This window comes from Oreochromis aureus, linkage group 20, assembly GCF_013358895.1.
Source record: "Oreochromis aureus strain Israel breed Guangdong linkage group 20, ZZ_aureus, whole genome shotgun sequence".
NCBI lineage: Eukaryota > Metazoa > Chordata > Actinopteri > Cichliformes > Cichlidae > Oreochromis > Oreochromis aureus.
The window spans coordinates 14,362,717-14,376,615 of record NC_052961.1 but is presented as its reverse complement, the minus strand read 5'-3'; the positions used below and the strand labels follow the sequence as shown (position 1 = coordinate 14,376,615).

At 41.2% G+C, this 13,899-nt stretch overlaps 1 protein-coding gene across 5 annotated transcripts in view; it reads right to left on the bottom strand.

The window, feature by feature from the left end:
- Positions 1-13,899, bottom strand: part of LOC116331091 (protein bicaudal D homolog 2-like) — a 41,621-nt gene that overhangs the window by 24,167 nt on the left and 3,555 nt on the right. For all 5 annotated transcript variants that reach the window (XR_005609580.1, XM_039604249.1, XM_039604250.1 and 2 more), the window contains exon 2: positions 206-418. Coding sequence is in view for 4 of the 5 variants with exons in the window: in XM_039604249.1 (XP_039460183.1) it covers positions 206-418 (213 nt within the window). In the remaining variant the exon portion in view is untranslated. The remainder of the gene's footprint in view (positions 1-205; positions 419-13,899) is intronic.

Genomic DNA, 13,899 nt, shown 5'->3' with positions numbered 1-13,899 from the left:
AAGCGTCTGGACTTCTTTAAGTTGCTTGAAGTTGCATTTGACCTTAGAACTGAAGAAGCTTCTCGGATGAGAGGTGAAACGTCTTCAAGCAACTTAAAGAAGTCCAGACGCTTTTCTTTGCAAGCTCCTTTGACAACAAATTAATTTCAAAACTCATTTAGAAATTAGGAACAGAACAGTGGTGGGATTTTGGTTCTCCCTTTACCTCTCTCAAATCTTGACTGATGGCATTAAGGCGTTCATTCTCAGACTGGGTGTTGGTGAGGATGTTGCGTGTCTGCCGGAGCTCGTTCTGCAGCTCAAGGACTCTCTGTTCATAGTAGGCTTCCTTACAGGCCGACTCCTGGATCAGAGACTCTTCACGGCTCTCTCCATCTGCTGCCACCTTCCTGTGGTTGGAGTAGGCTTGTCCAAAGGCCTGGAGATACAGTGAAAGAAGAGACGGTTGCTGGTTTGAAACTATAGTGTCATGGGGTTGTTAAGAATATTTAGAGATTTGTGTATGAAGCATCAATGGACATTTTCATTTTCATCTATCAGGTTTGTGACTGACAAAAGTTTATTTGTGATTCAACCTTTCTAGAACGACAATGATCTCTTCTACTGTGGTTTAGCCGAGGCTCAAAAACCTCCCCAAAAATACTGCAGTTGCTCTGTAGAGATAATCAGTCAGGCTCCATCTGGGCTGCATGATCCTGTCTTCCCCCATTTCCTCCCCCTCTCTCCTCTGTTAGCTGCAGGATATTGGCCTGCATGTACTCTGCAGTGACTCCACAGATGGAAAAACCAAACAGGAAAAGTAGAGCAAATGCACTAGTGTCTGGGTGATCACGAGATCCTGTATTCTAATGCTCATAATACCTTGGAGATCATAACAGAGTAAAGAAAGGTCAACAGATATTATTTGATTTTGCAGACTGCATGAAAGGGATGAACTTATGAAGATTAAACAACTATGGAGAACTTACGAGCTAAAGCCTCTACATTCTATGAGAGGCAGTCTATTTAAAGGTTGTGAATAGCAGTTTGTGCAATATGAAACAGACTGCTTCATTAATATAAGTGCTAATTTGCTATAACCTCCAAGGCAGAAGCCACAAACACAAAGTGACACGGTGACCTTTACTGCAGCAGAATCTAGGTTAGGCTACACTTTCGCTTCTCAAAATAATCACCTCATGATTACAGATTTCATTTTCAATCCTGTACCCGCTGGTGATCGGATGGGCATTCTGATTCTCATCTTGCCTCACAGCTCGAGTGCAGGCGGTAATCTGAAATCACCTGAGGCACTGAATCTGACCTTGTTTGCAGCTGCAGCACACTCTCTCCTCTCTCTGACTGCCTATGCCATTATACTGCACGTGACTAGCTGCTGCAGGATTTTCTCTGTGTGACTGTGTATCGTATTAATCCCAGTAATTCCTTTAGATAGAGGCAAATCAGGAAATATGTATTAGTCAAACTGACCTACTTCCAGGATTTAAGAGGTATATGTGACTGAAAAACTAGTTTAATGGGTTACAGTGGAGCATGACATCATTGCTTTAGCAGTTTGGCTAGCATCGCTTTTACATTTCAGGAAAGATGATGACTGAAGCAGAAACTTGGCAAGAAAGAACTGACAGTGTTTCATTTAGAAGCATCTCTGTTATTGGCTAACAAATGTAAATATCTTAATTTTTCTACAAGTAAAACTTCTATATACAACAGTGTCACCACCATAACTAAACGTACTAAAAAAAAAAAATTACAAAATACTTTTCAATTATTCAAATTAAACATCAATTGTTAACACTTTCATCCAATTAGATTAAAGCTCATCCAGCGCACAATCACAATTCACAGGTTACTGCCTGCAAAACAACAAACATGACACGACTGTCGAAGATCCATTGGCTGATCAGTGTGAGCAAATTTCATTACAATCCCACTGATACTGTAGGAGGAGTCGCAATTCTTGTGAACTGTGCAGGGACAGATTACGGTCGCCGTAGTGTAAGCTCATTGGTCCTTCAGCCAGATGAGTTAGTAGGGAAAAAACATAACCCACACATTGACTGACTATTTGCATTTAGCCTAGAAGTGCTCTGAACAGAAAATGCCCTGTAAGAACAAGAAAAATACTACTGTGATTCCACCACATATAACCAGTGTTCATAGTTGTTCGCCTTTTATTTGCAGCTCTAGATAAAAGTATCACTTAAATACGTGTCTGCATAACTCCCCCATCTGCCTCCTTTCTCCAAATCAAATTATCAATCAGCAGGAGGCTGCATTTTATTAGAAAGTCATTAGAAAAGACAGGATTAACCCAATCAGTAATCAGGAGAATCCCATCATTATAATCTTGATGCATAGGTTTTATTGAATAAGACTCCAATCAATCCAATCTACGAGGCCTGCCCTTCAAACATGCAGAGCCACTAGTCAAAAACCCAGTGACCCAAGGCCTTTAATCTCTGCTCCCCAAGCGTGGGTTTAAGCTACTTTAAAGGAGGGCAAATTGGGGCTGCACGCGACCAAGCCTATTATCTCACAGTGAGCTGCCCACCCAGTTTATAATTCATCTTTAGCTTGCCATACGTTGTAGTTTTATTAACATTGGACATGCGAATGTGGATTATTAATCTCTTATAAAGCTAATCAAAGATGGGTCTTTAGTTATTAGTGAGCTGTGTGGACTGGATTTCCTCACAGATGACATTATAAAAGAAGAGCCAATAATTCAAAAGATTTATCCCTCCACAAACCCCAGATGACAGCATACATTATGGGCTGGTCATACCCTAGGCCATAGGTGTCAAACTCTGGCCCATGATAATTACATTTGGCCCGCTGGCCATAGCTGGCCTACTGGTATTATACAGCTAATATATATATTGTTTAGTATTAAGCTTTGCTTGTTCCATATTCAGTTTTTCAGCAAAATGTGTTTGAGTCCATAAGAAAAGATTCATTCTTATATCTGGAGGAATAAATATATTTCAATAAATATTAACGTTAGCCCGCGACTTTGTTCCAGTTTTGAATTTTGGCCCACTGTGTATTTGAGTTTGACACCCCTGCCCTAGGCTGAGATCATAGTACATCATAGTGCATGATCACTGGTGATGATAAAGCTTCATGTGATAGAGGAACTGACAAAATTAGTCCAGTCACATCTGATTTTTGTTTTTTCCCCCCCTCATATGACAGTGTTGTCTGATTACTTCCTCTTACATTTCTCTCACCCTAACAGGATCTAACAACCCAAGTCATAAGATTAATGAAGACAGATGCGTGGGCGCATAAATGCAGACTACTGAAGAAGGAAGCAAGCTGCCATGTTTCTAGTCTTAGACAAAGCTTATATCAAATTACTGGTTTCTCTGAGATGTTTGCATTTATGAGTTAAACTAAAACAGTCATCTGCAAACTTATCTTTCTCCAAAACAAATGTTGCTATGGCAGATTGTCCTCTGATAGGAGAGTCTTGGATTTAACAAAGGCTGTTTAAACATGTTTGAACATGGTGAGATGAGATCACTGCCTTGTCCTCCAACCTGACCAAGGACGCAGCCTTTAGTGACACTGATTAGACGCTGAGACAAATCAGGACTCAAAGATCAATCACAGCTCTCTGCTTTTTGATCTCTGCTCAGGAATCGCTAAACACTTGCTTCTGAACACGACCGCTACTTAGTAATCTTCAATGCCTTATGTGGTAAAGGAAGAATATAGGTCACATAGTTCATTCTGGTTTTCTCAGCCAGAATCCTGCTGCATGGGCTTCTCTAATCCAGTGAGTCAAGAGCACAAGGGAGATGGGCTTTGGGTCTCCATCAGGTAACAAACAGATCGATACAGCCGGTCTCAGAGCCCCCGTGGAGCTGAAGTACACATCTAAAATTCTATTTTCAGTTCCCTTTCCACTGGCGAAAAAAAGTGTTTCCGTGGCATGAAGGAAGAACAACGTGATCTACAAAGATACAGTTACTGGAGACCCTCTGGAAAGGAGATTAAGAACAATAGGCTCCAAAGCACAGGGATGGATTTGCAAGGGCAGGAAGTCTTTTTGAAGACTTAGTAACAAACCCCAATTAGAAAACCAAGGACAGATTTGGATTTGACACTTGTATCTCTGGTCCAGCTCAAAACATCTCATTGTTAAGGTTTCAATTTAGCCTCCTGTGGTCTTGCATTCTGGGAAAGCAAAGCCCGCTGCAGGAAGAAAGGCAGACAAGAATAGAGATGGGATAAAACTAAGAAGACTCAAACAGCTCATTTTATTTTTCAGCCACAATGAAACACCTTCCATTTGTGCAATTGCATGTAAACCGAATGAGAAATCCAACTCAACCTTTGCTCTAACTGAAGTTTCAGGAAGCATTTAACAATAGTATTTTCTAGCAGTTGATCAACAATCTCAAAATCTTGCTAAATAGTGCCCGATTAGGCACAACAAAGCAGCTCCAGACAATGAGACTTCTTGTTTCTTTAGCTGTGTTTTGGGGCTTTGGGGGCCAGTGGAAAATGTTAAACAATATCACACTGTGTCATCTGGATCAGTTTGGTTACTCATTCTGTGCTGGAGTTGACCTTAGATTCCAAAGCAGTGTTTCAGCAACACTGAAGGCTAGTCACTGTTAGCATTGTCATCGCAAGCGAATGCAGAGGAAGAGAGGAGGGGCAGGAGAAGAAAAAAAAAATACAGCAAATGGATTCTCTGGCCTCGTGAATCACAGCTCACGTGGAGTTGCAGTTTATAACGACAAACAGGCATGCTTCGCCCCCCCCCCCAACCTTCCTGTCCCTCTCTCCATCTCCATTCACAGGCCACTGCACAGCGAGAGACTCGAAAAAGATAGATAGCTTCAAGGTGTGTGGAGATTCTATATTTAGCTGTCGGCTCTCAGCCGTTCATGCGATGGAGCATTGTGTTAAAGTCAAGAGACCCGCTGGCGAAACAAAGTGTCTCTGCAACACGTACTGTTTGCGTGACCTAGCAGGCCGATACACTACTCTGCATTTCACCTATTTGTGTGGGACATAATAGCTCTGTGTTATTTCTGCAACCGCATGTACAGTAAGATACTGTAAGCAATGCAAAACATGTCAGGCGGTAGTGCATGTTTTTGTTTTTTGTAAGCATTCACTAAATTTACAGAGAACATCTTTGCTAATCAGTGAACATTACACCAAAGCCAGAGACAGCTGCTATAATGAATGACAGAGTAGCTAATTATTTACTTCAGACTTTACTCTTCAGTGAGAGACAAATTCACTTTCATCTTTTGACAAAAATCCATGGAGGTTATGATTAACTCTCCACTGCTTTCTTGCAGTGGGAAGAGTTAATCTCCTTCCTGCTATCCTGACAGTTCTTCCCCCTAAATCAGCTCTCTCTGTAAATTTGGACATTGAAAAACCAATTTTCTACAACCAAATAAGCAATAATATAACAGGGGTTCTTGAATATGTAGTTGGCATTTTCATGTTGAACAGTTATATGTATGCAAAGCATTAAAAGTGCCAAGCAGAAGGAGCAGGAGGAGGGAAAGGAAGAAAAAAAAAAAAACAGTGAGAGAAACGCAAACGAGGGAGGCAGAGATATTTGCTGTTGCCTGGCACAGAGCCACATTGATTTGCTGCATAGCACAGAGCTGTTGGGCTATTATTCACACACAGGCCTGGACAATTTCACAGCCTCAACACACATACACACACATCTCATTTCCAATTTTGCCAGTGCTCCTTGCAGCCAGCCATAACGCACCACCTGATACTCAAGCCATGTTGAAGCATGTTCTCCCATCTGAGATAGAGGTTGAACAGGCGAATGCTCCAGGCCTTATAGGGAATCTACCGAAACTGCAGACGGCTCATGTTTTCAAAGGACAGAGGCAATGCACTGTATGCTAATGGAAAGGAATATTCCAGAGAGATCTTCAGACAGCAGAGGTCAAAGAAACACACCTGCATGTGACTTGATGAAATGCAAATTTTCATCAAAAGTGAAATGATTTTGCCTCAAGAGGAGAAGCAGCATGTTCCACCGTCATGGGACTAGAAGGGTGTGCACCTTTTAAAAGCAACCACAAAGCTGTGGCAGATTGTGGATCTATTGTGTTGCAGGGTAGGAGAGAGAGGGGGAAAAAAGAGAACGCCAACGGGGATGGAGCCACTGGGAGTAGGTAGATACATGCAATTAAAGCACAAACACACAGGCCTCTGTGTAAGAGAAATGTACTAATCAGACTCATGAGGCCCTTTACACAGCTGACTGATAAAGTCATCCTCATTGATAAAGAAATATCAGAATAGCATAACTGGGCAGCAGGGGCTTAGTTATACTAAGTAGCTACATAAATTCTACCAGCTTATTTCATGTTATAATGAGTAAGTGCTTGTTAGAGCTTTCATCATATCCGGCTGGGGAAAACTACATTTCATGTTTTATTCTGCCTTCACATTGGCTACCAATCCGAAGGAAGCATTAGAGATTCTGTGTGAAGTCAGTCTTCATCTTCAAACACGTTAATTTATATTCCTCAAACGTCTACAAAGACTGGACTTCCCATAAAATACCTTCTTTATGAAGTGAAACATCTGCAAAAAAGAGCAAAACCAGGTTCGCGCTGCCATTACGCTGTCTGTGTTAGCCTGAAGGCTCAACACTATAGGTGTTACTGCCTGGCTTCTGTGTTGTTAGAGAGCAAAAATAGTCATTATGCCCTCGGCAGCAAGCTGAAGAACCTCCATCAAAGTTCAGCTTACTTTAGCTCTCAGTCAATATACAAAAAAAAAAAAAAAAAAAAAAAAAAAAAAAGTACACATGATACAAAGAGGTACTATAATGAGAAATGAGAATTTTCATGCTGGTCATCTAGAGAAATGGAGTTTCTCTAATGTCTGAGTTCCTGAAATATTTAACGCGAAGGTTTGTGTTGACTTGGGTCACTAGTTTTGTTTAGTACTCCACAACGAAAAATTTTCTGCTCTGTCTTGTGTGATACGATGTGTTAAGTGCAAGATTTAAACTCTGCTTTTGTCTTTACCATTTATTCTTAGCAGTCAATTAAAAACAAGAAGGCATTGTATGTTGGCTCTATTGTCTACCAACTAAATCTACTGCAGACTGGAAGATAAAGCTAAAGCCTCAAGGGAGAGCAATAGGCTTTTATAGATACACTGCACCACCATATCAGCGCCTGAGCTGGATTCTGGATTCTTTATCACTTGTTCATATCACCGCAATGCCCTATACAAGCACCAGTCTCAGCATTGACAACACTGATCATTTGCAATGCAAAGCCAACATTATCTGTGGCTGCTGGTTCCCTTTTCTCCCTGATACTCGTTCTTGATGAGATCTCCCTCGTCCACGTGCCCACACCCCAGAGGGGAGAGCTGTTGTTATGGTTACTATGCCAATTACAGTGACAGAGTGAGAGGCAGGTCAGTAAAGGCAACGCGAGGGGTGCCACTGACACAGATGGCTGTTTTAGAGCTCAGCCCGGCACAGCTTGCTCTCCTCCCTCTTTCTCTGGCAACAGTCGACACCCATGCCTCTCCAGTTTTGTCTGCACAAAGAACATCCTGGGCTGATGTTGATTCGAATCAACCCTACAGATGTGTGCGCTAAATTTGTGATAATGATATTTCAACAGTACTGAAAAAATACTGTTTTATGGATGCTCGTTTCTTACAGGCAGCAGCATTTGTGAGCATAAATAAATGAAGCGCATTTATATCCTTCTCTTCCAGTGAGTTGCTGTCACAGATGACAAATTACTCAATTCCAAGTCTTCATCAACAGTAAACAATGAACACTCAATTTTTTAGGGGCTCCGAGACATTGGTCCCTGTGGAACCTCACATATGATTTGCAAAAATGAACAGCCTCTTGATACCAACGTTCAGGGACAAGGGGAGCAGCTGGGGCTGCAGCTGAGGCACACACAAACACAGATATACGCATGAATTTGTGAACTCAGACACCCGCATCTGAGCATGCTGTCTGTAAGGATCCAAGGTCAGGCTTAGAGGAACAAGGGGGAGGGTGAAGAAAATGTCGAATCTACTTGTTTGTGCATTTGCTGTCGAAAAAGCTTTACCATTACCAACAACCATTTATTAAATGAATGCTATATGAAACCCTAATGCATTTACTTTCATCATCCTAGGCTACATTAGTGCTGAGACATGTCTGATCAAATGGATGAAGTATTGACATAATGGGGGAAGGACTGCAGAAACTTGATTTGCCCTTTTCCACATTCTCTCATTCTAAGACGCCTCTAACATTGTCCTTTGCATACAACGATTAATCATTCCTAATCAACTCTGTCCCCACCACTCTATTCATGAATAAGGATAAAATTATCTCATTCTCTCTTCTATGTGTTGTCCTATCTCACCTTCTCATATCTCTCCACTGGCCATCCCAAACCCAGAGGACTGTCTCTTGGGGGATTCTGGCCTTGCTCCTGGCCAGACAGAAACTAATGACCTCCCTTCCCCAGTTGCAGTAATTAAATCTTTTAAATGATTCTGTGTGCACAGACTCTCTCTACCAGTGAGGCCAAACCTTGAGTCAGAGCGTAAAGTCTTCTTTTTGAGATCATATCAGTTTGAAAAGAATAAAGTGGGTCTCAGTATGCTAACACTGAGCATATAAAAGATGATATCTGTGAACAAATGAAGACTGTAGATTACATACAATGCCTTGTCTTTTTACAGTGACAAGAATGCCTTCTTTGATTTTTTCCCCATACACAGCAACACTTAATCAATTGTTCAACACTTAAACCTCTCTGACAAAGAGAATTCAAATAAAACTGAAAACCAGATAAGACAAAGCCCCTAAAAGTTGAACAAATGCTGGGAAAAAAGAGCCTACAATTCTTTCATGAGATACTGCAATAAACCATGTTTTTATACAAAAATTACAGCCAATTAGTCCCAGTGCTTTTAACTCATTAAGCTAGCTGATAGAGAAACTCCTATTCCAACTAAAAGAGTGAACTGGTTCCCACAGGAAACCCGTGCATTTCCCTCTCATGTCTTCAATCCCCATTTCTCAAGACTGCAGGACTGCTGAGAGACCGGCACATATCCAATTAAAAACCCTCCACTCTTTCATCTCTCCAAACCCAAGCTCTAATGTTGTCATTATCGTACAGCCAGCCCCCTGCCCGACTACACAGCTCCGTCTTCTTATCTCCCCTCCCTTCTATCCACTCCCTCCCCTGGCCAACTACGCCTGAGGGTTTCAAAGTGTGGGCACCAGGAGACTTGGGTATGGCACACTGGAACAGGAGGACCCAGACCCACTAGCCTATTTACTACTGGGGGAGTGAAGGAAGGGAGGAAGGTGACGGGAGTGATTATGGCGTGTGGGGAGAATGCAGACATGCTGCTGTTTCCTGGTGCTAAAGTTAAAAGGACCCCCAGGGTGAAGGGACAACCCTTTGAAATTGGGTTTGCTAATGTTTGAATAGATGGCCTAATAAAAAGCAAAGATGCTTTTCACAATCTGCCCTCTGGTTTAATTAATTTAAGTGAGATAGGAAGCACTACTCTGCCAGTCAGGGAATAACTGAGATGAGCAGACAATGCAGAATTTCTGAGGAACCAGAGGGGTGTGCCAGATAGAGATCTTTGTTTGCACGGGTACTATCTGTCTAGATCTCATCCCTGATCTCGTCTTCGGCTGCTTCAAAATAGTGTGTCCTGGGACAATCTGCAGACAAGGAGCTGTAAACAAAAGTCCTCTTTAGTGGGAGGATATGGGTGGAGCATACCCTACAGATGTGTATGCAAGAAGGTGAAGCCCCCCGTTTACTTATAGCTGTTCCAAGTTTGCTCCTGCACTTCAATCAGGTTACTAAGCAAGAAGTGTGCACAACGACCTTTATCGTTTCTTCATCTAAGTATAACAATAACCCTCTAAAGGAAACTTACTACACCCTGCACAAGTCAAAGTCCAGAAGAATAAACTATATCTCAGTTATGGGAAATGTCAACATCTTTTTTTCTTTTAATGAGTCCTTAAAAGGACATCAGCAATTTCAAATCTCGTCTTGTTTGCTGTATTGGAATGAGGTTATAATTGCTGCTGTAAATGTGAAAATTTGGACTTGGCCCGATAAAAGTTAAATGCTTCCAGTACAAGTGGAATTGTAAATTAATGTTAAACAGCACCGCTTTTGATCTACAGAAGCAAATAAAGATCGGTAACTCAAAAGGCTATTAAATTTCAATTCCTCTCTATGTTGCTGTGGTAATACCCTGATCATTCTGAGAGGAAACGCTCCATAATGAGTGCTGATGTTAACACACCAGTACAGGCGTATTTCTCTTGATAAAGAAGAAAAAAAGGAAATAAAACATTTCTTTAACATTTTAATTTTTTTCTTGTCAGACAGGTGTGGCAGAAGTGACCTGATTTCCTCTCATACACTAAGAGGTATCCACTCTGATGGAGAGCCATATTTCATATGCTTCCTATCCACTATAAAAAGACTCCTCGCAAGTAAACAGGATGTGGAGCTGGGGGGGCACAGGGGGTGAGTTATGACTTCATTTCAATAGAAGGAAGAAGAGATTGGATAGAGCAAAGCTTCGCTTGTGCCTTATGATTTACAGCAAACCTGTACCCAAGATTTATTATCAAAACACAAAGCCATAAACAAGCTTTGGAGATCGTTAACGCGTTTCATATGAGGGTGCCAATCGTGTCGACTGGATTCTTTAACAGAGTAGATAAGGAAGATTTGAGGGCAATCTGATCCAGCCCCACGAGTCAATCTATGGGCCCTTTTATAGGAATGACACAGGCAAGGTTTGTAATATAAAATCAAATCTATGCACTACCCACATGCCTAGCTGATTCATCTGTTTATATAAAACAGCATAACCTCAGTATAAATAAATATGACATTAGTCATACCTTTGCATGTTCAACAATTGATAGATCTAAAGCTAACTAATACGTCTTTCAGAGAGACTGTATGTCTTGAATTTTAACAGTTTAAACAGCAAGGTTTTACTGACAGGAAACGTTATCCTTAAAACCATATACTATAGTTATGAAAACCAAACAAATAAATGAGTGCAGTAACTACTAATTGGGGTGGTTTTCTTTTATTTAGCTGCTGAAAATGTAAATACGATCCAAGAGACACAATGAAGCTGTAGAGAAAAGACAAGAAGGCATGTAGGAGTGAAGGAATAAGCATCTATTGTGTATGCACACACACACACACACACACAGACATCTAGCCTAGTCACGTGTATGCACACAGTGCTCTTTGTTGACAGTTGGAATTGTTTAAAGTCAGTATGTAGTTCAGGAGACGGAAAACTAGAGACCTTTTGCCTGAGTGAACTATGTTGTATTGTCAGACGCATACAGTCACAATGACCTCATCTCCTGCTTTTAGCCTGGGCTCCTGCCTGATCTGGCCCTAGTCTTCAGTAATTGGATTACACTAGCAGAATCATGACTATGCCGGGTTGCCATACAGCTTCTCTATACGCACTTCTGACTCGTTTGAATGCACAGAAGATCTCTCTAAAAATCCACATTTGAAAATATATACTTTTAGTTTCATCATAAGCGTGACAATGATTATGATTATGATGAATTGCATATTAAAGTTTAAGTATGGCAAAGATAGAGAAATGTTAACTTTACTGTTTTTAACTATTATTGTATTCTATTTTAGATTACTTTAGAACTTCAACATGTTTACTGTAGCCAAAAAAAAAAAGTCAAAGTGAGGAACTTCAGCCGTGTAAACAGTCAAGAAACTGCTAACACATGCGCATCTTTTCTACATCAGCCCTTGCCTGAGCAGGGCTTTTGAAATCCTCAATTTGCTGCATTTAAGTACACAGCAGAAACAGACTTTTCTTTAAACGTCCAGGCCAAAAACACTCTAAACAGTTTGCTCGCTGAGGCCGAGAACAGCCATCCACTGCTGCTGTAAATGTGGCCTGTATGTGAACTGTGGAAGGCAGCTGATTGTATTTTGTTCAGAAGAGTTAGGGCCAAAAGCTTTTAAAATCATTCGTGATTAGAGGGTCATTTTACCTAAAACTAGGGAAAATGATTCTTTTATTATATTGGCGATACAATATGGCCATCTTTCTGCAAAGCAGAAAGTAACATTTGTATACATTAGTGGACCTTTCTCATCTTGAAACATAAAAGATATAGTGGAAATTCCTTTGTAAATTTATTGCGTGGGTGATAGTTACAATAATTTGCCCTCCTTTAGTAAAACTGAGACTCGGTGAATAGATTGCCAGGCTCGACAGCACCCAGAGCACAGACTGCTCAGCTTGGCAGCCACTAGAGTAGGCTTATGGACCAGACGCAGCTGATGAACTAGACAAGGAAGAACAGGGCAGCTTCCCAAGAAGACCTGACAGCCTCTGTGAAGCATTAACCCAAAAAGCACCTACCTGTGCCCGGCAGTGGAAGCTGCTGAGTTTTGTTGGTCCTGGCAGACTCCCAGACTGCCGTAAGCCCTGCGCATAGCGGCTGGGATTCATCCTCTTATGCCCAGAGGGAAGGGGATTTGGGACTTTATTTAGTGCCATTTAGAAAAGATTACCCCTTAACTGCAGTCTTGCCATTGGGCAAAAGAAATTATGGATAAAAGGGCAGATCAGAAACCCCCAAACAGTACTGAAAGGCCACATATTAGGTCCCAGATAACACAGATTGAAAGCCCATTGAAAATATTCAAGCTTAGAGAGTGAGAAACAAAAGGAATGGTTGGAGGAAATGTGTGAAGAGAAAAAAGAACGATTCTAAAAGTGAGAGACAAGCAGCTGGTGATGAAACATAGCCTGCATTGGCAATACAAATGAGAGTGACTTTATTTACGACTCTTCATACAAGGCACCAGATGGATCTGTGTCCACCTCGTATTTTCTACTGACGTCCAATCCGTATCCAACCCATTTAACAACACAGGGCTTAGAGTCACACCAGATAGCTTTGTTTGGGGACATTGGTATATATTCTTTAGTGGTTTTGCCATTTCAAAAGGGACAAAACTGACCGATCCTTTCAAATGTAACTACAATGGGACGCCTCTCTCTATCGCTCCTTTGTCACACGCTGTGTCCTGCTGCCATTTAACCGTCTCTCTTCGTCTGTGAAACTCAAGACCAGTTAACCCCAGTGAGCTGAAACACACAAAAGGGCAAACAGCCGAGCACAGAGAACCCGGGTTCGACCGACCTTGACAAAATTCAGTTTTCTTATTGTGTGGTTGAATTCCAATGCTGCTGGTATACTAGGAGGATAGGAACAGGGCGTCTGTACAATTGAATGACGAAATAAGATCAAACAGATCTGTTCCCCCTCACAATCAGCTGATTTTTCCCCCCCTTTTTTTGTACAATAACTTCAGTGTATTTAGTGACTCCATGGAAAATTTGACCTTCATACTATTAAAATTTTTTCATGCAAGGGGCCTCAGAGCATATAAGGGTGGGTTCAGTATTTTTGAGCCCTAACTTTCTACAAAAAATTCAGGGCTGAAAAACACATTAAAACTGCAAGCAGATCAGTTTTACACCTGAGAATTTATATACATTTATAAAGTGCAAAAAAGCCAGAAAGGGCATACAAAACCTCTCTAGTTCTCCACACATTCACAAAGGAAGCTGTACATTACTCAGACTGGAGGTGTGACATATGATGTAATCTGTGAGTAGCTTAAAATAAGTATATGAACAACAGTAGAGTCAGTCATCTTGTTCTTTTACCCTGCTCCAGCTGGTATACTATCATTAACTACTTCACCTTGTGACTGAACCTGTGCAATAAGTGATAACTTGGTCAAAGTCCACACTCATATCTTTATTAGTAGCCACTCTAGGCTTTTATCAGGG